This window comes from Prionailurus viverrinus, chromosome E3 (assembly GCF_022837055.1).
Source record: "Prionailurus viverrinus isolate Anna chromosome E3, UM_Priviv_1.0, whole genome shotgun sequence".
Classification (NCBI taxonomy): Eukaryota; Metazoa; Chordata; class Mammalia; order Carnivora; family Felidae; genus Prionailurus; species Prionailurus viverrinus.
The window spans coordinates 39473592-39493025 of record NC_062576.1 but is presented as its reverse complement, the minus strand read 5'-3'; the positions used below and the strand labels follow the sequence as shown (position 1 = coordinate 39493025).

At 62.4% G+C, this 19434-nt stretch overlaps 5 protein-coding genes across 11 annotated transcripts; 3 read left to right on the top strand and 2 right to left on the bottom strand.

The window, feature by feature from the left end:
• Positions 1–6488: 6488 nt before the first annotated feature.
• CLDN9 (claudin 9) lies at positions 6489–8423 on the top strand. The gene has a single exon (XM_047838809.1). It carries the CDS (start codon positions 7270–7272, stop codon positions 7921–7923), a length of 654 nt encoding a protein of 217 aa, XP_047694765.1. The 5' UTR covers positions 6489–7269; the 3' UTR covers positions 7924–8423.
• A 233-nt stretch (positions 8424–8656) lies between these two features.
• On the bottom strand, positions 8657–11660 carry CLDN6 (claudin 6). 3 transcript variants are annotated; one of them, XM_047838845.1, is made up of 3 exons: positions 11622–11660; positions 9805–9959; positions 8657–9711 (listed from the first exon to the last, which is right to left on the bottom strand). In XM_047838845.1, exons 2-3 carry the CDS (start codon positions 9934–9936, stop codon positions 9271–9273), a joined length of 573 nt encoding a protein of 190 aa, XP_047694801.1. In that variant the 5' UTR covers positions 9937–9959; positions 11622–11660; the 3' UTR covers positions 8657–9270. The 3 variants fall into 3 exon arrangements, with proteins under 3 accessions (XP_047694801.1, XP_047694802.1, XP_047694800.1); XM_047838846.1 differs by having other exon boundaries at positions 9844–9959; XM_047838844.1 differs by having other exon boundaries at positions 8657–9959.
• Positions 11661–12375: 715 nt separating this feature from the next.
• On the top strand, positions 12376–14523 carry TNFRSF12A (TNF receptor superfamily member 12A). Its single transcript, XM_047838884.1, has 4 exons — positions 12376–12524; positions 13306–13410; positions 13655–13789; positions 13875–14523. Exons 1-4 carry the CDS (start codon positions 12431–12433, stop codon positions 13928–13930), a joined length of 390 nt encoding a protein of 129 aa, XP_047694840.1. The 5' UTR covers positions 12376–12430; the 3' UTR covers positions 13931–14523.
• Positions 14524–14763: 240 nt separating this feature from the next.
• Positions 14764–16187, bottom strand: HCFC1R1 (host cell factor C1 regulator 1). 3 transcript variants are annotated; one of them, XM_047838882.1, is made up of 4 exons: positions 15972–16187; positions 15615–15671; positions 15376–15501; positions 14764–15145 (listed from the first exon to the last, which is right to left on the bottom strand). In XM_047838882.1, exons 1-4 carry the CDS (start codon positions 16064–16066, stop codon positions 15010–15012), a joined length of 414 nt encoding a protein of 137 aa, XP_047694838.1. In that variant the 5' UTR covers positions 16067–16187; the 3' UTR covers positions 14764–15009. The 3 variants fall into 3 exon arrangements, with proteins under 3 accessions (XP_047694838.1, XP_047694837.1, XP_047694839.1); XM_047838881.1 differs by lacking the exon at positions 15615–15671 and having other exon boundaries at positions 15376–15564; XM_047838883.1 differs by lacking the exon at positions 15615–15671.
• A 181-nt stretch (positions 16188–16368) lies between these two features.
• On the top strand, positions 16369–19406 carry THOC6 (THO complex subunit 6). Of its 3 annotated transcripts, none has more exons than XM_047838879.1 (13): positions 16369–16508; positions 17292–17407; positions 17513–17577; positions 17670–17773; positions 17854–17891; positions 17975–18023; positions 18147–18218; positions 18310–18412; positions 18500–18549; positions 18641–18703; positions 18804–18914; positions 19001–19135; positions 19233–19406. In XM_047838879.1, the coding sequence occupies exons 1-13, from the start codon at positions 16470–16472 to the stop codon at positions 19311–19313; spliced, it is 1026 nt and encodes a 341-aa protein (XP_047694835.1). In that variant the 5' UTR covers positions 16369–16469; the 3' UTR covers positions 19314–19406. The 3 variants fall into 3 exon arrangements, with proteins under 3 accessions (XP_047694835.1, XP_047694834.1, XP_047694836.1); XM_047838878.1 differs by having other exon boundaries at positions 16504–16638; XM_047838880.1 differs by lacking the exons at positions 17854–17891; positions 17975–18023 and having other exon boundaries at positions 16504–16638.
• Positions 19407–19434: the final 28 nt, after the last annotated feature.

The window sequence follows — 19434 nt, the reverse complement described above, 5'->3', positions numbered from 1 at the left end:
CCCTCGGCGCTCGCTCTGGCGGAGCTGCCGCCTCTGCCCGCGCTTCCGCTGCGGCCCGAGCCGCTGGCACCCTGGGGCCCCGGCGCCCACCTGGCGCTGCCGGAGCTGCCTCCCGAGGCCTGCGTGCCCGCGCCGCCCGCCGCCGCGCTCGCGCTGCAGGACCTGCCGCGCCTACCGGCGCCCGCGCCGCCGCCCGCGCACCTGCCGCTGCCGCCGCTGCCCGAGGCCGCCGTCGCCGCCACGCCCGGGCCTGTAGGCGCGCGCGGCCGCCCGCCCCTGGTCGCCGAGCCGCCCCCGCAACCGCTGCCGCCGCTGCCCGCGCGGCCTTCGCCCTCCAACCTGCTGGCGCCGCCCGCGCCCCGCGCCCCCTGGCTGCTGCCCGCCTTCCCTCCGCCGCTGCCCCCGCCGCCGCCGCGGACGCCGCCGCCGTACCTCTTCCTGTCGCCTCCCTGCTGATGGCCTGGCCCTTGCGAGGCCGTGGACCCCGAGGGGCTGCGGGCGGGTGAGTAGGCCGTCCTGCCTGGACACCGGGGCTGGGCGCCCTCACCGCCTTCGCATCTGGCAGGTTGAGAAAGCGCCGGTGAGAGTCTGGACTGGGGAAGCGCGAGGCAGTGTCAGAGGAGAGGCCCAGGTTTGGGGTGGAAGGGGCAAGTCTAAAAATAAATTCGGTTTAAGAATAGGGTCTTTATTCCGTTTTGTCCCACTGCCCTACAGCGAGCCTCTTGCCTGGTTATTTGAGAATGTAACTCATACCTTGTGCAGAGAAGTTGGCTGCTTATCTGGCGCGGTGGGGACAGGGGGCACACGGCGCTTGGCTTGAAATGAAAACAAGACTTCAGAATGTTCTGACTGGGTATGCAAGGTGTTTCATTTTCCCTTATAAAGTGAGGGGTTTGGATGTCATCACTAAGGTCCTGTTCCTTTGCGTGTGTATGGCTTCTGGGAAACTTGCTGCCTTGCAAGCCTTGAGTCCAACTTTCTGTTCTTGTTTTTAATGTTTATTTATTTTTGAGAGACAGAGCATGAGCAGGGGAGGAGCAGAGAGAGGGGGAAACAAAGAAGCCGAAGCAGGCTCCAGGCTCTGAGCTGTCAGCGCAGAGCCCGACGCGGGGCTCAAACTCACCAAACACGGGATCGTGACCTGAGCTGAAGTCTGACGCTTAACCCACTGAGCCACCCAGGTGCCCTTTGAGTCAGACTTTGGACTGAAAGAGATCCAAGGATTGTGCAGGTCTGGATGCACCAGAATAGCAGCGGTGCTGATGGACAACCGATACTGGGCCCTGGAGCAGCAGCCTCACATGCAAGGCCTAGGTCATCCCCAGGGACGGGAAGGCTCCCAAGGTGAGTCATGAAAGGAAGCCCCTATTCTGTCCCCTTTTTACTTGCCCTCCCCTCCACCCCCACCCTGCCAGGTTCTCCCCAGGCTGTACAACTCAGAATAAAGTTCCCTTTGTTACTCAGGTGGCTTGGGCTCAGGTAACAGGCAGATGTCCTATCTCATTGGGCTCTTCTACAGCAACTCGAGCGTGGTATCGGGAAGCCAACTTGACCTTGGGCAACCTGTGAGAGCCTGGAACCCACTAGCAAAAAAGGCAGTATATGAATTGCTTGTGACTGCTTCAGCAAGCCGCCACTAATTGGATGGCTTAAAATAAAACGAATTTACCAGAAACCCCGAATCAGGGTTTTGCAGGGCTGTGCTCCTTCCTCCCAAGGCTCTAGGGGAGGATCCTTCCTTGCGTCTCTGAGCTCCTGGCGGCCCCTGGCGTTCCTTAGCTTGTGGCCACATCCCTCCAGCCTCAGCCTCCGTCTTCACATGGCCTTACCCTGTGTCTGTGTCTCACATCTTCCTCTTTTTCCTCTTTTGACACCTGTCATTGGATGTAGGCCCCATCCTGAATACAGAATGATCTCATCTTGAAGTTTTAAATTTATTTTAATTTAATTACAGCTGCAAAGGCCTTTTCTTTCCTTTCCTTTTGTCTTTTTCTTTTTTTCTTTTCTCTTGTTTATTTATTTAGAGAGAGAGAGAATCCCAAGCAGGCTCTGTGCAGTCAGCACAGAGCATGACACAGGGCTCAATCTCAGGACTGTGAGATCAGATCATGACCAGAACCAAAATCAAGAGTTGGACACTTAACTGACTAAGCCACCCAGTCCCTTTTTCCAGTTAAGGCCAAATTCAGAGGTTCCAGGGCTTAAGACCTGGACATGTTGTGGGGGCCACCATGCATTCTATACCAGTAGTGTCCTGTCGCTGGGGGCTCTGGCCACCTTCAGAGCCGTCTTCCCAGCTTCCCTTATCACTCTATTTAAAACCCTATTTCTGGCTTGAACCTTGCTGTCCCTTGGAGTCCTTGGGCAGGAGCCAGAGTCACTGGTACCTTCATGACGACTCCCCTGCCCTTGTCTTGAATTCTGGCCGTGTTCCCATTCCTGCTGGTTTGCTCTCTTCACCCTCTTCACATCCTGGAGCTCTCTTCTCCTCTCCACTGAGAATCAGACCAAATGGGAGGGACAAGACCGAATGTCCACTCTTCGTAAGAACACAGCAGTGAGGTGAGGGGCAACCCCCTCGCCTCTAAACTCCAGACGGATAAAGACTGCTATTTGAAGGCTGACGGTTACGACAGAAATAAAGTTAATTGCTACCCAATCCATGGCGTCTGACCAGGTTTACAAGGGAAACCGCCATGATGCTGTTAACGAAATACTCTAGTCCCAAGTCGGTACCTACAGTGGTCCCCAAGTTGTGTGGGGTGCTCGCTGGTGGGCAAATTCTTGTAGTGACCCTGGGGGCGGGCCAGGCAGGCGTCTCCCTTCGTTTTACAGCCGGGAGGCCCCCCGGAGATCACTGCAGTTGTGACTTGCCCATCGAGGTCTGCCCGGGCTCCGGCTCCGTTAAGCTGCCCACAGCAGGTGGTGAACAACTGGTGCCTTCTGTGGCGGGGACAGACACGGTGAAGGTGCCGCCCAGGGTGGACGGTGGCTCCCGGTGTGTAACCAGATCCAGGTGCGGTTCTCTGCGGAGACTTCCCGGTGCAGGGTGACTGCGGGAGCGGGGAGAGGGAGGGGAGGCAGGGGAGGACCTCGGCAGGGTGTGGGTGGGGTGGTGCCTGCGGGTTGCTGTGCTGCCCCCGGGAGGCCTGGCTCAGCCCCACCCCCTCCCCCCCATCCCCCCGCACTGTGCTCTGGGCCAGGGTCTGGACGCCTTCAGGCTTGTCCTGTTTCTCATGAGTACATGTGGCCAAGTTCTCATTGCCCCCCATTCCCCCACCTTGTTTCTGGGTCTGTAAAATGGAGGTAGTAACCCAGCAAGAAGAACGGATATGCGACCTCGGGCTTCATCTGCCCCTTTTTGGTTCAGCGGCCAGCGGATCTGGCCTTTCTCCTAACAAAGTCTGGGGCCTTGGGCACCTCCGAAGCAGAGGCTGATGCTGCCCTGGGGCCGTACAGCCCCCGTGCCCACCCCCATGCTCTCCTTGGCCCCATGATGGCCCTCTGACCTTTGGTTCCCGTCTTTGTCTTTGGGCCACATTTTCCTCCAAAAGCCTGCTGGAGGTGAGGATTGAAGGTAGCCCGCCCCCGCCCTTCCCCCCCTAAGCCTGCCGTGTCTTCCGCCCACCTGAGCGGCCCGCCTGCCGAGAACACAGATAGGGCCCAGTTCTACCACCCACCGAAGCAGCAAGTGGGGCAGGCCACACCCCCCCGTGCCTCAGTTTCCCTCTACAGTAGTATATTGGGGCAGTTTTCCCTCCCCCACCTCTTTCCCCGGCGGAGGCAGTGGGGGTGGAGATTCCAGTGGATGTGATGAAGTGCCTTTGAGATGGTAACCGCGCCGAGGGAGTCCCCCCCCTCTCCATATCAATGACATTCCGGCCCCAGCTACAGTCCCGCTGGGCCCCAACTTTAACCCTTTGGTTCTCGGATCCAACCAAGTCCGGGTGGACCTGGGGACCCAAGACCCGGCCTGAGTGAGGGCTGAGGGTGGGAAGCGCCTTCCGGGGTCTCCCCGGCATCGTCCTTGCTGCCCACCCCCGCTGCGGGCGGTTCCCCTGACCACCTCCGGCGTCCTCTCGGCCCCTCCCTGCTCTCGGCAGAGGACAGATCGTCCCACTCTTAACCTCCCCGAAGGCCTTGGGGGGAGGTGCGTTGTCTTCTCAAGGGGGGGAAAGAGTAGACTTAGGTGGGAGGAAGCTGAAGCTTCCCCGGGCCCCCCACCACGGGTCTGGTTCCGATTGGTCTGGGGGTGTCTTCAGCCTCTGAGCACTCACCTCCCGTGTGTGGGGGTCTTTGTGCTTGAGTGTTGACGTGTCGAGCCCAAGAAGAATTGCGATCTAAAACAATTAGGGTCCTCAGTGCCACCTCTGGGCACGATGTGTGTGCAGCGCTCCCCCCTCCCCCCCGCACTGGCCCTGTGACAACATCAGGGGTTTAAAGCTGCCTGTGAAACTGGGGGGTCCTGGAGGCCGGGCCCAACTGCAGGCTCTCGGGCAAACCGGGCTGGGTGGGTCTCACTGTGCCGAGGCTGTTTCTGCGCCCAGGGACGGGAAAGACCCCTGGGCAGGCTGCCCAGGACGCAGGCGCTACGGGAGGGTTGCCGGGCCCCTCCGATTCCTGGACTTGCTGCTGCCTCCTGACACCTGCTGGAACCTGTGTGGCTGGATTCCTTGGGCCCTGAATGCCTGCCTCTATTTGTCCTTCTCAGCCACCCCTCCCCTCCCCTTCTTACCAGTCACCCCTCCCCGCCCACCCTGTGAAATCTAGGGCCCCAGGGCTGGATTAGCTGGACAAACCCCACGATTCCCCAGGCCCATCACAGCCTGCAGGGGGCTCTGGCCACTTGCCCCCTCCCCCCCCCACTGCCCACCATGTCCACCCGGCCACCAAGTCGGCCCCTCACAAGGGAGGAGCACCCCTCCCCGCCCCCCTCCAGCCAGCTGAAAAGCTGAACCTGTGGGGAGGCAAGGGTGTGGAGGAAACTCTAGCCACCAGCGTCTACCTTTCAGACCCACTCATCGGCCCACTTATCGGCGCTGGCCTCAGTCTCCATTTTATTAATGTTTATTTATTTTTGACAGAGGGAGAGACAGAGCATGAGTGGGGGAGGGGCAGAGAGAGGGGGAGACACAGAATCTGAAGCAGGCTCCAGGCTCTGAGCTGTCAGCACAGAGCCCGACCCTGGGCTTGAACCCACAAACCTCAAGGTCACGACCTGAGCCAAAGTCAGATGCTTAAGTGACTGAGCCACCCAGGCGCCCCTTTCAGTCTCTGTTTTAGAGGGAGGGGCTCTCAAGCTTTTTTTCGTCACTGAGCCTTTTGCAGATCTGATGAAAGTATAAACTTCTAAAAAATGCTAAAACCCATCCCCAGAAGCAGTGCACCCACTCGAAGTTAAAATCCTTTGTAAACGAAGTCTCACTGAACAGGTGAAGAGGCACCCAGTGCGTGCCACCCCCAGGTGTATGTGGGGGGCCTCGCAGGCCTGCCCCCCCCCCCGTTGGCCCTGCTAGATCCGGCCTGGTCCCAGCACCCCCCTCCCGGCCTCCGCGGGCAGTCAACGGGTGCCTCCCCGTGGGGCAGACGGGCCAAGGCCCTCAGGAGGAGGTGTGGAGGTGAGAGGCCGTCCCAGGTGAGGGCCCAGCTCTGCCTTGGAGAGTCCTCCCAGCCCCCCAGGAAACGGTATGAAGGAAGGCTCCCCACCCCTGTTCCTCTTCCCTCAGTTCCTAGCAGCCGGGAAGAGGCTTGAGGGAGTTCATGACCACCCCCCCAAAACGAGGGGCTCATGTTTGTGGGTTCCATGAGGTTTCTCACAGGGGTCTTTGTCCTAAGGAGGTTAAGGACCTTGGCCTTCCATAATCTATCCCTAGTTGGGGGCAGGATTTGAGCTGTAGTCTGACTCCCAGGCTGCCCCCCACGAGAGGAGTCACAGGCACCGAGAAGGTCTTCAGGACAGGTCGTTGTTCCTGGAGACAGTGAGCAGGCTTCGTCCCCTCGCCCTCCTCCGTGGTGTCTCTGACTGAGTGATCACTTGCTCCTCACAGGAAAGAGTGGGGTCCTGGGGCTTCACCCCCATCCTGGGCTCCTGTCTCCACTACTCATCCCCCTTCACCCCACAGACCCCTGCACGCCCCTCCCCGACTTCCACAACAGCGCCTTCATCCTTTGCCACTAGAGACCTTCACCAGCTCGGCTGAGCCCTCAGTTTCAGCGTGGGGGGTGGGAAGGGCACACCTGAGCTGAGGTTGAAGTGGGGGGGGGGGGTTTCTAGGCCGTTGCCTGGGTGATGCCACCTGAGCTGGGCGCCGGCACCTGTTGCCGGGGGAACAGTGCGGGCGGGGCCCCTCCCTTGGGAGCAGCCAGGGCCACTGGGCTGAGACTGGAGACGGATCGGATTCCTGAGAGTCCCCGGCGGGCAGGGGGACAGGGGCGGGGGTGTGCGATACTGGGGGATCTGGGCGTGTTTGCAACGTAGAGTGAAACGGGGTCGCAGGGAGCAAAGACGACAAGAAGGGGTGGCTGGGGGAGGAGTAGGAGGCGGCTCAGGAAGGCCGCCGAGCCTCCGCTTCTCAGTGCAGAGCCTGTTACTTTTATGACCCCCCCCCCAATCCTTACTCCCCAGCTGGTCCTCAGTCTCCCCTTTCCTTTGTCCCTGTGTTCCCACCGGCCCGGATGTTCTTTCCTCCCCCGCTCCCGGTCTCCGTCCCGCCTCCCAGGCTCCCCACCCCACCCCCGCCGCCTACTCCCTGTAGCTCAGGCTTCACCGCTCTCAGCTTTGCTGCCCCTCCCCTCCCTCGGCCTCAAAACCCCGCCTGCGTCTGGGAGCCGGCCCGAGTCCCCAGGTGACACCCACAGCAGGTGTGCTGCTCGGCGTGAACCTGTGCCTGCCAGAGGGACAAGGCTCTCTTCAGCCCGAAGGTGGGTCGGGAGGGTCTGTGCAAGCCGGGTCAGACGGGCGGCAGCTGGGACGCCGGGACGTGAGTGCCTGCAGGGTGGCAGGAGCAGCGTCCGCCGGGCATCTGATGGGCAACGGGCCCCTCGAAGGGACACCGCTACTCCGCTGAGCGGGACTGAGACTGTGAGATTGACTTGTGCGTGTGAGGGTCAGAGAGGTGCTTTGCAAGAGGCCCACAGATGTGAGGACGGTCCTGGCCGAGGACACAGACTTCCCCACGTTCTGGGCACCGAGACCCCCACCCGGCAGCACCTGACGTACCCCAGTGAGTCAAGCGGGCCGTCTAGGGTTAAGAAGACCTGAGGGGACAGATGGCGTCAGCCGGCCTGGAACTCCTGGGCATGACCCTGGCCGTGCTGGGCTGGCTGGGCACCCTGGTGTCCTGTGCCCTGCCCCTGTGGAAGGTGACCGCCTTCATCGGCAACAGCATCGTGGTGGCCCAGGTGGTGTGGGAGGGGCTGTGGATGTCCTGCGTGGTGCAGAGCACCGGCCAGATGCAGTGCAAGGTGTATGACTCCCTGCTGGCGCTGCCCCAGGACCTGCAGGCCGCCCGCGCCCTCTGCGTCATCGCCCTCCTGTTGGCTCTGCTCGGGCTGCTGGTGGCCATCACGGGGGCCCAGTGCACCACCTGCGTGGAGGACGAAGGTGCCAAGGCCCGCATCGTGCTCACCGCAGGGGTCCTCCTCCTCCTCTCGGGCATCCTGGTGCTCATCCCGGTCTGCTGGACCGCGCACGCCATCATCCAGGACTTCTACAACCCCCTGGTGGCCGAGGCCCTCAAGCGGGAGCTGGGGGCCTCCCTCTACGTGGGCTGGGCCGCCGCCGCTCTGCTCATGCTGGGCGGGGGGCTCCTCTGCTGCACGTGCCCCCCACCCCAGATCGACCGGCCCCGAGGACCCAGGCTGGGCTACTCCATCCCCTCCCGCTCAGGTGCGTCCGGGCTGGACAAGAGGGACTACGTATGAGGCGGAGAGCGTCCCCGGAAGCCCGCCGCTCAGAGCCCCGACCTTGTGCCGGATGCCCTGTGGCAACCCTTGCCCCCCGACGTCAACCCCTTCCCTTGGCGAAACCCGCTCTCCAGAAGCTCCAGTCAGGTCTGGCTCCAGAGGTGTGGCCAGCTGGCCCGGAAGAGTCCAGACCCTTTTCTGCGGGGGCGGGGGGGGGGGGGCCCAGGCGTTCTTGTTTCCTCCACCCAGGCAGAGCGACGCTGGCCTGCCCCCACCTCCCACCACGATCTGCCTTCTTCTGGTCCAGGACTCCGGCTGGCACTCCTCTTCCTGAGGCCACCCTGCCCCCAGGAGCCTGCCCCTCACCTGAAGGGCAGCAGCTCCTTGGTTCCAAAATGAGGAGGGGATCCCTGCCCTGGAGCGGGTCCCCTCCAGCTGGCCCCCACCTGCACCCAGAAGTCCAGGCCCGGAGGCCCAGCCCCTCACCCCACCCTCTACTCCCCCCTGCCAGTAGGGAATAAACAGCATTTGTACCTTGGATTCTTCTGATCTGTGGTCAGGCAGGGAAGACCGGGTGGCCTTCCTGGGACTGTCAGTCCAAGGCCCGCTCCAGGACGTGTCCCGTGGGTACCTTCGCTCACCACACGAGGTGTGAGGGTGAGAAAGATGAGCCACTTGCACCCACCTTCTCCCCCTGCCCGGCTGGCTCTCAACAGCCCCCCAGCAACACCCAAGGCAAGCGACAAAATAAGACCAGCTTTATTTAACAAAAACTGTGGGGGGCGGGGGGGGCGTGACAGAAGCGTGCAGGGGCTGAAGGTGAGCCAGAGGGGGGCGGGGGAGGTGGTCTAGGGCACAGCTGGGGCAGGACTCAGGGTAGAGGAGCCAGAGGTCGGAACACTTGGAGGTGGGTGGTTCTTTGGTAACTTAAACCGCCCGCTCTTCTAAGGGCGGGCTACCTGAGGCTCAGGAGCCCTGGGGGGTTCAGAGGACCCACCACTAAGGAGGGACTCTTGGGGACAGGCTGCAAGCATCTGAACAGCAGGCAGCCTTCACGCTGGCCCGCGGCTGCGGGTTGGCCTCCGAGATGGGGATGTCCGGGGTGGAGAAAGATCCAGAAACTGTGAAGCATCACCTCCTTGGCTCCATCATCCAAAGGTGAGACGCACCAGCAGCAGAGCCCAAGAGAGATGCTGAGTTTCTTGGTCGGGTTACCAACTGAGTTTTAAAAATACCACTCCCCCCGCTCCTCCCCCCCAAAAAAGATAAAAAACCACCCAAAGCTGTCTGGATCACCATCTCCACGTCTCCGGCTCAGGAAGTTAGACTCCTCTGTCAAGGGAGTCCCCCGCTCCCCTACCGGAATTAGACATAATTCTTAGCGGGGTATTCGGAGGGACCCTGAGAGGTGCCATGTGCGGCAGAGGCGGAGTATCGGGCCATGTAATGGTTTGAGCCCCGGGCCCCCCCCGAGGGGCATGTGCAGCACAGCAGCCCCCCCCCCAGCAATAAAAGACCAGAGGCTGCCCAGCCCAGGTAGAGGGAGGCCCCCAGCTCCCGCTTTTGGGCCTCGGCCACCAAAGGGTTGTAGAAGTCCCGGATGATGGTGTGGGCGGTCCAGCAGACAGGGATAAGGGTCAGGACACCCGAGATGACAAAGATGATCCCGGAGACAAGCACCAGACGGGCCTTGGAGTCCTTGTCCTCCACGCAGGTGGTACACTTGGCTCCCGCGAGGTAGACCAGCAGCCCGAGCAGAGCCAACAGGAGGGCGACGACGCAGAGGGCGCGGGCGGCCTGCAGGTCCTGGGGCAGCGCCAGCAGGGAGTCATACACCTTGCACTGCATCTGGCCGGTGCTCTGCACCACGCAGGACATCCACAGCCCCTCCCACACCACCTGGGCCACCACGATGCTGTTGCCGATGAAGGCGGTCACCTTCCACAGGGGCAGGGCACAGGACACCAGGGCGTTCACCCAGCCGAGCAGCGTCAGGATGATCCCCAGGATTTGCAGGCCAGCGGAAGCCATGGCGAGGTTGAGGCTGAGAGGAGCTACGCTGGGGGACGCAAGGAGACTGCTGTTAAGACAGGCAGGTCCAGACCCTTTGTTCCCGTGCTAACTCTTCATGCCACATGCCGTGGCCCCCGGGAACACGAACCCTGGGAATCAGTACACCAGGGGCCAAGCACACTCTCTGAGCCTCATTTTCTCGTGGCCAAAACGAACACTTAACGCTTTAGCATCAGTTCCCCCCACCCCCGCCCCCCCACCTCCCGCCGGCTTTGGGATTGCCGTTGACTTACAAGAGCGAAAAAGTAAGCAACCCAGTCCTGGCTGTCTCGAGGGCACATGAGACACAAAGCCCACACCAATGCTAGTCCGTGGCCCCAGCCACTTTTCCTACATTTTATCAGACAGCAATTTCCAGGCGTTTCCTTAGGGCACACAGATGGTGGGTTGGTGCTAGCCATGAGTTTCAGGCTCAAAACCTGTCAGTTTCAACATCACCATTAGAGATCCAAGCTGCCTCCCAACCACCCAGTAGCAGTGTACAAACTCCTCACCCCAGCCCGGTTCCATCCCCCCAGGCAGGTGGTCATGTTTGTGTCTCAGGTGACCCACCCTTCCCGGCCTTGCCTGGCCCAGTTGGCCCAGTCCAGCCTCAGCCAAACCCCAGAGGGGCAGGAGCAGTGAAAACCACAAATACCACCCTCTCACCCAAAAGCGCTTCTTCCCCAGGGCCACCGGCGGCGCCCTGGGCCCGGCTCTTCCGCCCTCCCCTAGGGATTCCGTGAGCATACCTCCAAGGTGGGGGACATTCTGTTGTGCGTTCTTGCCCCAAATGCCATCCTCTAAGGACTCAACTTCCCTAAGACGACCTGAAACCCTTGGATTCCGCCCAGTGAACCAGCTCCTCGGCCGCAGCCCTGGCCCCTCCTCGCATCCCACTTGGTGTTGTGGCTGGCTGGGGCATCAGTTTTGTTCAGGGTCCTGTTCTGGCTCTCCGTTACCCAAAGTTGCCGCGCACGGTTTGGAGTTGAACTGAGGACCGGCCCCAGCAGTGTGGCCCAAGGACAGACAGACCGTCCACTCCTCATTTGCATCGCCCACGCCCAGCCATACCTGGCCGCGCTCTTCCCAAACCCGCTGTCAGTCCTCCAGGCCTCTGGCCCGGTTAGCGCAGGGGCCACGCCGGCCCAGGCAGCCGGCATCTCTCCCCTCCGAGACCCTACCTCTGCCCTCGACCCCTTCTCTTTCCGCACACTGCGGACTCGGCTTGGTCCGAGGGCGCCCACTCCCGCTCTCGACCCCTAGTTCCCTCCTGAGTCCTGCCCGAGGAAGGGTCGCCAGGTCCCAGCCCGGGAGGCGCTCTGCGGGGAGGGTTTAATGGCGGCGGGAGCAGCAGGGTCGGTTCCGGTAGGTGAGGGGGAGGGGAGCCCCGCCCCAGGGAGCAGAGCAGGTGGGGGAGGGGCGCCCGGGTTTCGGTGCCTTTGTCCCGGGGGAGGGGGAGGGGCGTTTAACCCTTCCGCGGCTGCAGAGGGACCTGATCTCTGCGGCTTCGGTGCAGATCCCCGGCCAGGAGCTGTGCCCCGGTGGCCGCAGCCAGATCAGCCCAGGTTCTCTACACGCACCCCCACCCACGCCGTCTGCACCCCACTCCTCGAGGAGTCTGCCTCTTCCCCTCCAACGCGCGCACTTTCCCCCAGGTTCACCTGCGAAGAAGTCCACTGGGATTCGTAGGAACCGCCGAGTGTGCGGATGGGGGCGGAGGCGGGGGTCTTAAAGAGGCAGTGACGTCACCGGACCACCGCCCCGGGGAGGGGCAGAGACCCCATTCCGGACCTCCGCGGGCGCGCGAATCCCAGCTTCGTCAGTTGGGGTCGCTCGAGCCGGGGGCCGCTGCGCCCGCATCTGGCCCGGGGTGCGGGGACCTCAGCTGGCGAACGTCGGACCCGCAGCGGGTCGGGGCACAGGGCGTGGAGCCAAACGGAGCGTGGCTCTTGGCTCCGCTACTTACTAGCGCTGTGACCTCGGCAACTCACCTAACCTTCCCAAGCTCCAGTTTCCTACTCGGCCAAAAGGAGGCAAGAAGCCCACGTTTTATCGTGTAACTATGTCGTAAGGTAGAAACTAAAGACATATTATTATCATTATTTTGTTGTTGTTATTGTTCTGTTGTTATTATACCCTGGGGACCTTAGGAAAGCCGCAGGTGTCTCTGCGGTGGGCTGTTCCGTGTCCGATTCCGCCAGCACACGTCTCCGGGACTCCAGCTTCCAGAGGGCAGGGCCAGGGCTGCGTCCCTGCGGGGGTCCCAGCCGCTCGCGCCAGGAGGCGGTGTTTGTCGAGCGAATGACTGACCTCAGCGGGCCGGGCGGGGCGGGGCGTCCAGGAGCAGACCGCGCGGGGCGGGCCGAGCCGAGGGGACCGCCCCGGAAGGCGGGGGTGGAGGCGGAGTGGCTGCTGTCCGCCCCGGCCCGCGCGCGGCGGGCACACACGCCGCGGCCGCCGGACCCGCACCATGGTTTCCGGCCCGCTGCGTCCGCTGCCGCGGCTCCTCGCGCTGGGGCTCGGGCTGGCCCTGCTGGGCGCCGTGGCCGGGGAGCGAGTGCCAGGTACGCCGGGCGCGGGGCCCGGGCTGCGCGGGAGGCCGGGGGGAGCCTCCCGCCGGGGATCGCGGAGCCGGCACCGGGGACCCAGAGAACGGGGCCGATCTGGGCGGTACTAGGCGGACGTGGGGATCCCGGTCAGGTGGTCTCCGGACACCGGGCTTCTGGCCAGGAGAGGTTCATCCCGCTCCGAACTTCATCCTCAGGCCAGGCCTCAGTTCCCCCCCCCCCCCGTTCAACTGGGGGGGGGGGGGCGAGGCGGTGAGGTGGGGTGGGGTGCTTCTGTCCTAAAAAGTCCAGACTCAGAAGTGGAGGGAGAAAGAAAGTTTGAGGGCGGGTTGTCTGGTTCGGTGGGAAGGCACGCCCCCAGCCTGTTCAATACGTGTTCTGTCTAGCCCCAGTGACCGAAGAGTCGGGGTGGGGGGATGGTGGTGCCGAGGGCACGGGGGTCTGTACCCCCTATACCATGTGGGGTACCTCCTTCCATCCGGTGACTTCAGTGCCCAGCTATGTGGGGGGAGGGACGGGGTTCGGCCCCGTGCCCAGGAGTGAGTCACCCGCCGGCTGCGGGGGGGTTGTGTGGGGGGACCTGACCCCCCCCACAAGCGTCCCGCGCTATGCCCCCCTTTCCCCCGCGCTGCCGAGTCCCGGTCGGGTCGTGCGGTCACCTGTGAGGAATGCGAGGGGAGGGCGCCGGTGACTCACGTTATTCGAGCCGACAGACCCTGACCTCAGCCCCCAGAATAGCCGTGCCCCGCCCCAGCCTGACCCGCGGCCCCCTCCCCAGGCACCACCCCCTGCTCTCGCGGCAGCTCCTGGAGCGCGGACCTCGACAAGTGCATGGACTGCGCGTCGTGCCCGGCGCGACCGCACAGCGACTTCTGCCTGGGCTGTGAGTGGGGGCGGGGCCCGGAGGCGAGCGGACCCCAGACTGGGAGAGAGGATTGCCCGGGCGGAGAGGGGTGCAGTGCTTCAGATCTGAGGAGTTAATCGGGAAGCGGGGGTGGGTGGGAGGTGGGTGGGAAAATGGTGGGTTCAGGGCAGGGGCCAAGGTGGGGTAAAGGCTTGGGGCTCGGACCTAGGGGGCGGGGCTAGTACCGAGAGGGGCGAGGTCTGACTTGGAGTTCCGCCCCCAGGCGCTGCTTCCCCTCCAGCCTCCTTCCCACTACTGTGGCCCATCTTGGGGGGCGCTCTGAGCCTAGCGCTCGTGCTGGGACTGCTTTCTGGCTTCTTGGTCTGGAGACGGTGCCGCAGGAGAGAGAAGTTTACTAGTAAGTGTGCCAGGCCCACCCGCACACTCCCCATCACTCCTCGACGTCTCCCCTGCCCTTGACCACCCCTCTTCTTGTTTTGCAGCCCCCATTGAGGAGACCGGCGGGGAGGGCTGTCCTGGCGTGGCACTGATCCAGTGACAGTGAGAGCCCCTGCCAAGCAGGAGGCCCCACCCACTCATCATTCATCCATCCATCCATCCATCCATCCATTCATTCATTCATTCATTCTGGAGCCAGCCCCTCACCCGACACACAGCCAGAGCCAGACTCTTCCAACCGCAGGGGTGTGGAGGGATGGGGCACTGGTGAATCACCTCCCCGAGGCCTGGGCCCAGGCTTCCGAGGAGGCTTCCAAGGTGTCTGACTGCCCTGGCTCTGGCTCCAGGACAGGAAAGGAGACCCATGCTGGGTCACACCAGACAGCTGACACTGAGGAACCGCAGCATTTGCACAAAGGGTCCCTCCCTCCACCCCCAGGGCCTGAGGGCCAGGCTGACCCGAGGGCCAGACACCACGAGGCCCCACCAACTCAGATGTACTGAAATTCCACCACAGGGTCTCTGCCTGGGGGGTCAGGGACCTGTTGCTAACACTAGGGGGCTGGCCCTCTAGGGGGGCTGGCCCTAAGACACTGTCCCCCCCCACCCCCAAAGAGGGGGGGAGTATTTATTTTGGGGAGAGCGTTTGGAGGGGAGGGAGAATTTATTAATAAAAGAATCTATAACTTTAAATGGTTTGGAGAGTGGCACGATCCCCAGCCCGACTTCCCAGAGCTGGAGGGAGGAGTGAGTCAGCCGCGGGGGCGGGGGTGAGGCTCTGACTCACACATTCTCAATGCCTGAGCCCAGCCTGCCAGGACCTGGCCTGGCCCTGACCGTTTTCCAGGGAAGATTTTTGAGAAACCCTAAGCATCCAGCACCCCAGTCTTCCCACCTTCCTTCCCAAAGGCCCCAGGGTTCCAGACTGACGCCTTCAGTTGCTCGGCAATCTTTATTCGGTTCTCCGGAGGGGAATGCCTCCCTTCCCATGCTCCGGTTCCTCCTGCCCCTCCCGGCCCAGGGCTCCGTGGGGTTCAGTGTCCTCCTCTGTTGGGGGTAGGTCCTGTGGCCCAGAGGCCCGGTCCGGAGAATAAGCAGGACAGCTGGTGCCTTAGTGGGGATGCTGGTCTTCTCGGTTTGGGGAAGACGGAAGATAGGCAGGGATCTTCCCACCAGCACTCAGAGCTCCATTATCTCTCCAGCTTGGGTCACAGGGTAGTGGGAGGTGGGGGCATCCCCTAGCCTCAGCAGCCGGAGTGCCTCGGGGATCAGGTTCCCAGGGTAGCGCCAGAGAAGCAGCTCAGAGCAAGGGCTCCTGGAAAAGGAAATAGCAGCATGGGGCTGAGGCTGGTCTGGAAGAGCCACCTCCCACCGGGTCCAGGTCCCCAGGAGCTCGTGGGCTGCCAGCACCTTCCAAGGAGCCAAGATGGGAAACAACAGAGGTTGGCTAGAAGCTAAAAATAGCAGGATGAGGCAGGGCCTAGAGACTGGCTCCAAAGATCGGGTGTGATCTTCCAGAAGGCCCAGACGGTGGATGGTGCCTACCTTAGTGGGGGCAGAGATGGGAAAGCCATGCGGGGGCTGCAGTAAGGGTGGTCATTGTGTAGGCTGAGTCGAGAGAAGTGGGTGGCCATGTTCTCTTCAGAAAGGAACTGTTTGCGCAGGGGCTCCCTGGGGGGAGACGGGGAGAGAGGCAGGCTAGGATATTCACACGAGCAGCAGTCTGATGGGGACCTAAGGTGACAGAGGTCTTGTTGGGAGTCCCTCCCTGTCCCCAAACTCACTGCTCCTCCTCCAGGCGCCGCTTGGTGCTCATGGGCACAGCTCCTTGGAGAGGGGAGCTGGGAAGAAAAGAAAACCAGGTGCACCCCACCCTCTTCGCCCCATCCCCAGGATCTGCTCTCCTGCGCCTGCAGTGTAAGCCAGGAGCCCCCAGCCCGCCTCTGTCTCAGCTGACACCTAAGTCACCCCCCTCTCCCAGGCCATCCAGCAGCCTGCTTCAGACCTCTCAGCCCAGCCTCAGCCTATGCCCAAGCCCTGACGACTCGCCCCACCGCTTGTCATCCTGCAGACCACTCCAGAGCCTCCAGCCAAAGGTCCTGAGCCCCTGGGCCTGGCCCACCCAGCGCCCCTACACACACCTCAAGTCCTGGCCTCGGGGCGTCCCCGACGCGGCCCGTGGGTCGCGCTGGGCCCGACCTGGGGGGCCTCGCTCCAGGGGCTGCTGTAGGATCATTTGGGTTCGGGGTCCTGTGGTCAGAGGGTGGGATCCGGGCGACAGGGCGGAGCCTCAGAGGGCGTGGTCCAGCACGGGGGGCGTGGCTTTAGGCGCGCGCAGCGGCGAGGTTCTACGCAGGCGCGGAGGACGAGCGACGCGCGGCTGGCAGGCGGGTCTGCTCCGCGGGGTGGGGGAGGGGATCTGGCGTAGCGGGGCTGCGGTGGTCGCCACTTAGTGTTGGCGATCTTCGCGGCGGTCCCTGGGCTCCTGGGGCTCGGGGTAACACGCGGCGGCCGCCTTCGCGCCGGGCCGACGAACCGTGTTGAGGCTGTGCGGCTCCGCGAGGGGGAACCGCTCGCGGGCACGTCCAGACTCGTGAAGCTGCGTCGCGCGGAGCACTCTGGGATTTGTAGTTCTCGCGATGGAGCGAGCTGTGCCACACGCAGTACCTCTGGGTCAGGTGAGGCGGGCGTGATGCGCGGTGCCTTCTGGGGTTTGTAGTCCATGCCCGGCTCGGAAGGGGCAGGCAAGGAGTCATGCCCTCAGCCCTGTTCTGCGCGGGACTCGGACTCAGACCCGCGGGCGGGAAGGTAACCGGGCAACCCTTTAGGCGCCTAACATGAAAGTTCTGGTGGGGAGGGCGCCTGGGTGGCGTAGTCGGTTAAACATCCCACTTCAGCTCAGGTCATGATCTCACGGTTGGTGAGTTCGAGCCCCTCTTGGGGCTCGGCGTTGATAGCTCAGAGCCTGGAGCCTGCTGCGGATTCTGTGTCTCCCTCTGTGCCCTTCCCCTGCTCTCATTCTGTCTGTCTCTCTCTTTCAAAAATAAACAAACATTTAAAAAAAAAAAAGCCAGAGAGTAGGGATCAGAAGTCTGTGTTTTTCTGTCTTGCGACAATGGAGCCACTTTTTAAGTGCTTTTAATGAGGCAGCGCTGTGCGAAGTTATAGATACGGTAGCTCAGACAGTTGTGACAAAGTCTCCTTGAGCTCCATTTGACAGTTGAGGAACCTTGGAAGCCAGGCTGGGTGCTTGCTCAAGGTACTGGTAGACGTCCCACCTCAACTGCCCACTTCGTCACCCTCTTGAAGCAACCCCTGGGACCCACTTGGTGGGTTGCCTCAAAGGAGGCCTCAGATCCCTGGGCAGTGGGGCGGCCGGACAGGCGGCAGGGGCAGCAGGAAGGAGTTGGAGTCCCCGGCCCAGATGTCCCAGGCAGCCTTCATGCAGCCTCTTTCCACAGATCGAAGTGTTTCAGGCCCTGCAGCGGCTGCACATGACCATTTTCTCCCAGAGTGTCTCACCCTGCGGCAAGTTCCTGGCAGCTGGCAACAATTACGGGCAGATAGCCATCTTCAGGTACTCACCCCTGCTTCCCCCGCCCAGTAGCTCTAGTGTTCGTTCCCCCCTGAGACTGGTGCCCCTGCTTCTGACTCTCAGGCCCCTCCTCCCCTCTCCCTTCAGTCTGTCTGCCGCTTTGAGCTCCGAGGCCAAAGAGGAAAGTAAGAAGCCCGTGGTGACATTCCAAGGTGGGTGCAGCCATTGAGTCTGGCTTAGGGAACCCCCCGGAATGGAGGAGGGGAACAGGACAGCGTCACTCAAGTTCTGCATTTCCATCTAGCCCATGACGGGCCCGTCTACTGCATGGTCTCCACGGATCGACATCTGCTCAGTGCCGGGGATGGGGAGGTGAAAGCCTGGCTCTGGGCAGAGATCCTCAAGAAGGTAAGGAGTGTGGAGCTGGGGAAAGGCTGGGTTGCCCAGGCCCAGAGAGCCTTTGACATACGGTGTTTCCCTCCATGAAGGGCTGTAAGGAGCTCTGGCGACGTCAGCCCCCGTACAGGTGAGCTAGGGCCACGTGGGCAGAAGGCACTTGGGGGTGAAGGTACTGGCTCACCAGAGCTGACCTCGCTTTCTCTCTCGCAGGACCAGCCTAGAAGTGCCTGAGATCAATGCTTTGCTTCTGGTCCCCAAGGTCTGAGCCCTTTGTGACTGGAGCTCTACCCCACGCTGTTCTTGGCCCAGACTTTAAGCCTCTTCCCTCTCCCTGTCCCGAGTCTACGTTGAACTTGCAATTCCACCCTGCCTTCTTCCACAGGAGAATTCTCTCATTCTGGCAGGGGGAGACTGTCAGCTGCACACCATGGACCTTGAGACGGGGACCTTCACAGTGAGCGGGGCCCTGGAGCTGGGGTGGTCAGGGCTGGATGCTAGCAGGGGCAGTCTTCTTGGATCTCCTGACGCTGGCCCTCTTCCTGCAGCGGGCCCTCCGGGGCCACACAGACTATATCCACTGCCTGGCGCTGCGGGAGCGGAGCCCCGAGGTCCTGTCGGGCGGTGAAGATGGAACCGTGCGACTTTGGGGTTAGTGTCAGGTTGGAGGGAAAGGTGGTGGTGAGGGAGATGGGGGAGGGCAGGGTGTTTCTCAGAGTCTTCCCCCACCCCCCACAGACCTGCGCTCAGCCCAGGAAGTCCAGACCATCGAGGTTTATAAGCACGAGGTGAGGCGTGCCCCATGCCCTGTCCTCCCCTCCGCTTCCTGGGCATCCCACGTGTCTTCATCTCCTTCTCCCTCCTCCTCCTCCCTCCTAGGAGTGCTCCAGGCCCCACAATGGGCGTTGGATCGGCTGTTTGGCTACCGACTCAGACTGGATGGTGAGCAGGGCAAAGTCCACAATGGGGTGACAGTTCCGGGCCCTGCCAGCAGAGGGCCTATGGCTCACGGTGGCTGGGGACACCTCGCCTTTCTGCTCAGGTCTGTGGAGGAGGCCCAGCACTCACCCTCTGGCACCTCCGATCCTCCACGCCCACCACCGTTTTCCCCATGCGGGCGCCACAGAAACACGTCACCTTCTACCAGGACCTGGTGAGGCCCTCTGTCTTGCTTCTGCCACCTGTGCCCGGTTCCCCTCTCCAGCCCTGACCCCCGACTCTTCTCTCCGCCCTCCACAGATTCTGTCCGCGGGCCAGGGCCGCTGTGTCAACCAGTGGCAGCTGAGTGGGGAACTCAAGGCCCAGGTGCCTGGCTCCTCCCCAGGGCTGCTCAGCCTCAGTCTCAACCAGCAGCCAGCAGCACCCGAGTGCAAGGTGGGTCCTGCAGGGGGCTATACGGGGGCGGGGGGTGGGGGGCGGGGGGAAGGGGCATGTGTGTGGACAGGCCAGGCACCCCCCCTCTTGCTTCCAGGTCCTGACAGCCGCAGGTAACAGCTGCCGGGTGGATGTCTTCACCAATCTGGGCTACCGTGCCTTCTCCCTGTCTTTCTGATCTCTGGCAACGCCCCCTCTGTCCCAGGGACCTGGAGTGCTTTTTCTTTTTTCCTTTTTTTTTTACCAAATAAAATTTCAGGCTATTCTTCCATGCATTTTCATCCCAAGAATAGAGGCCA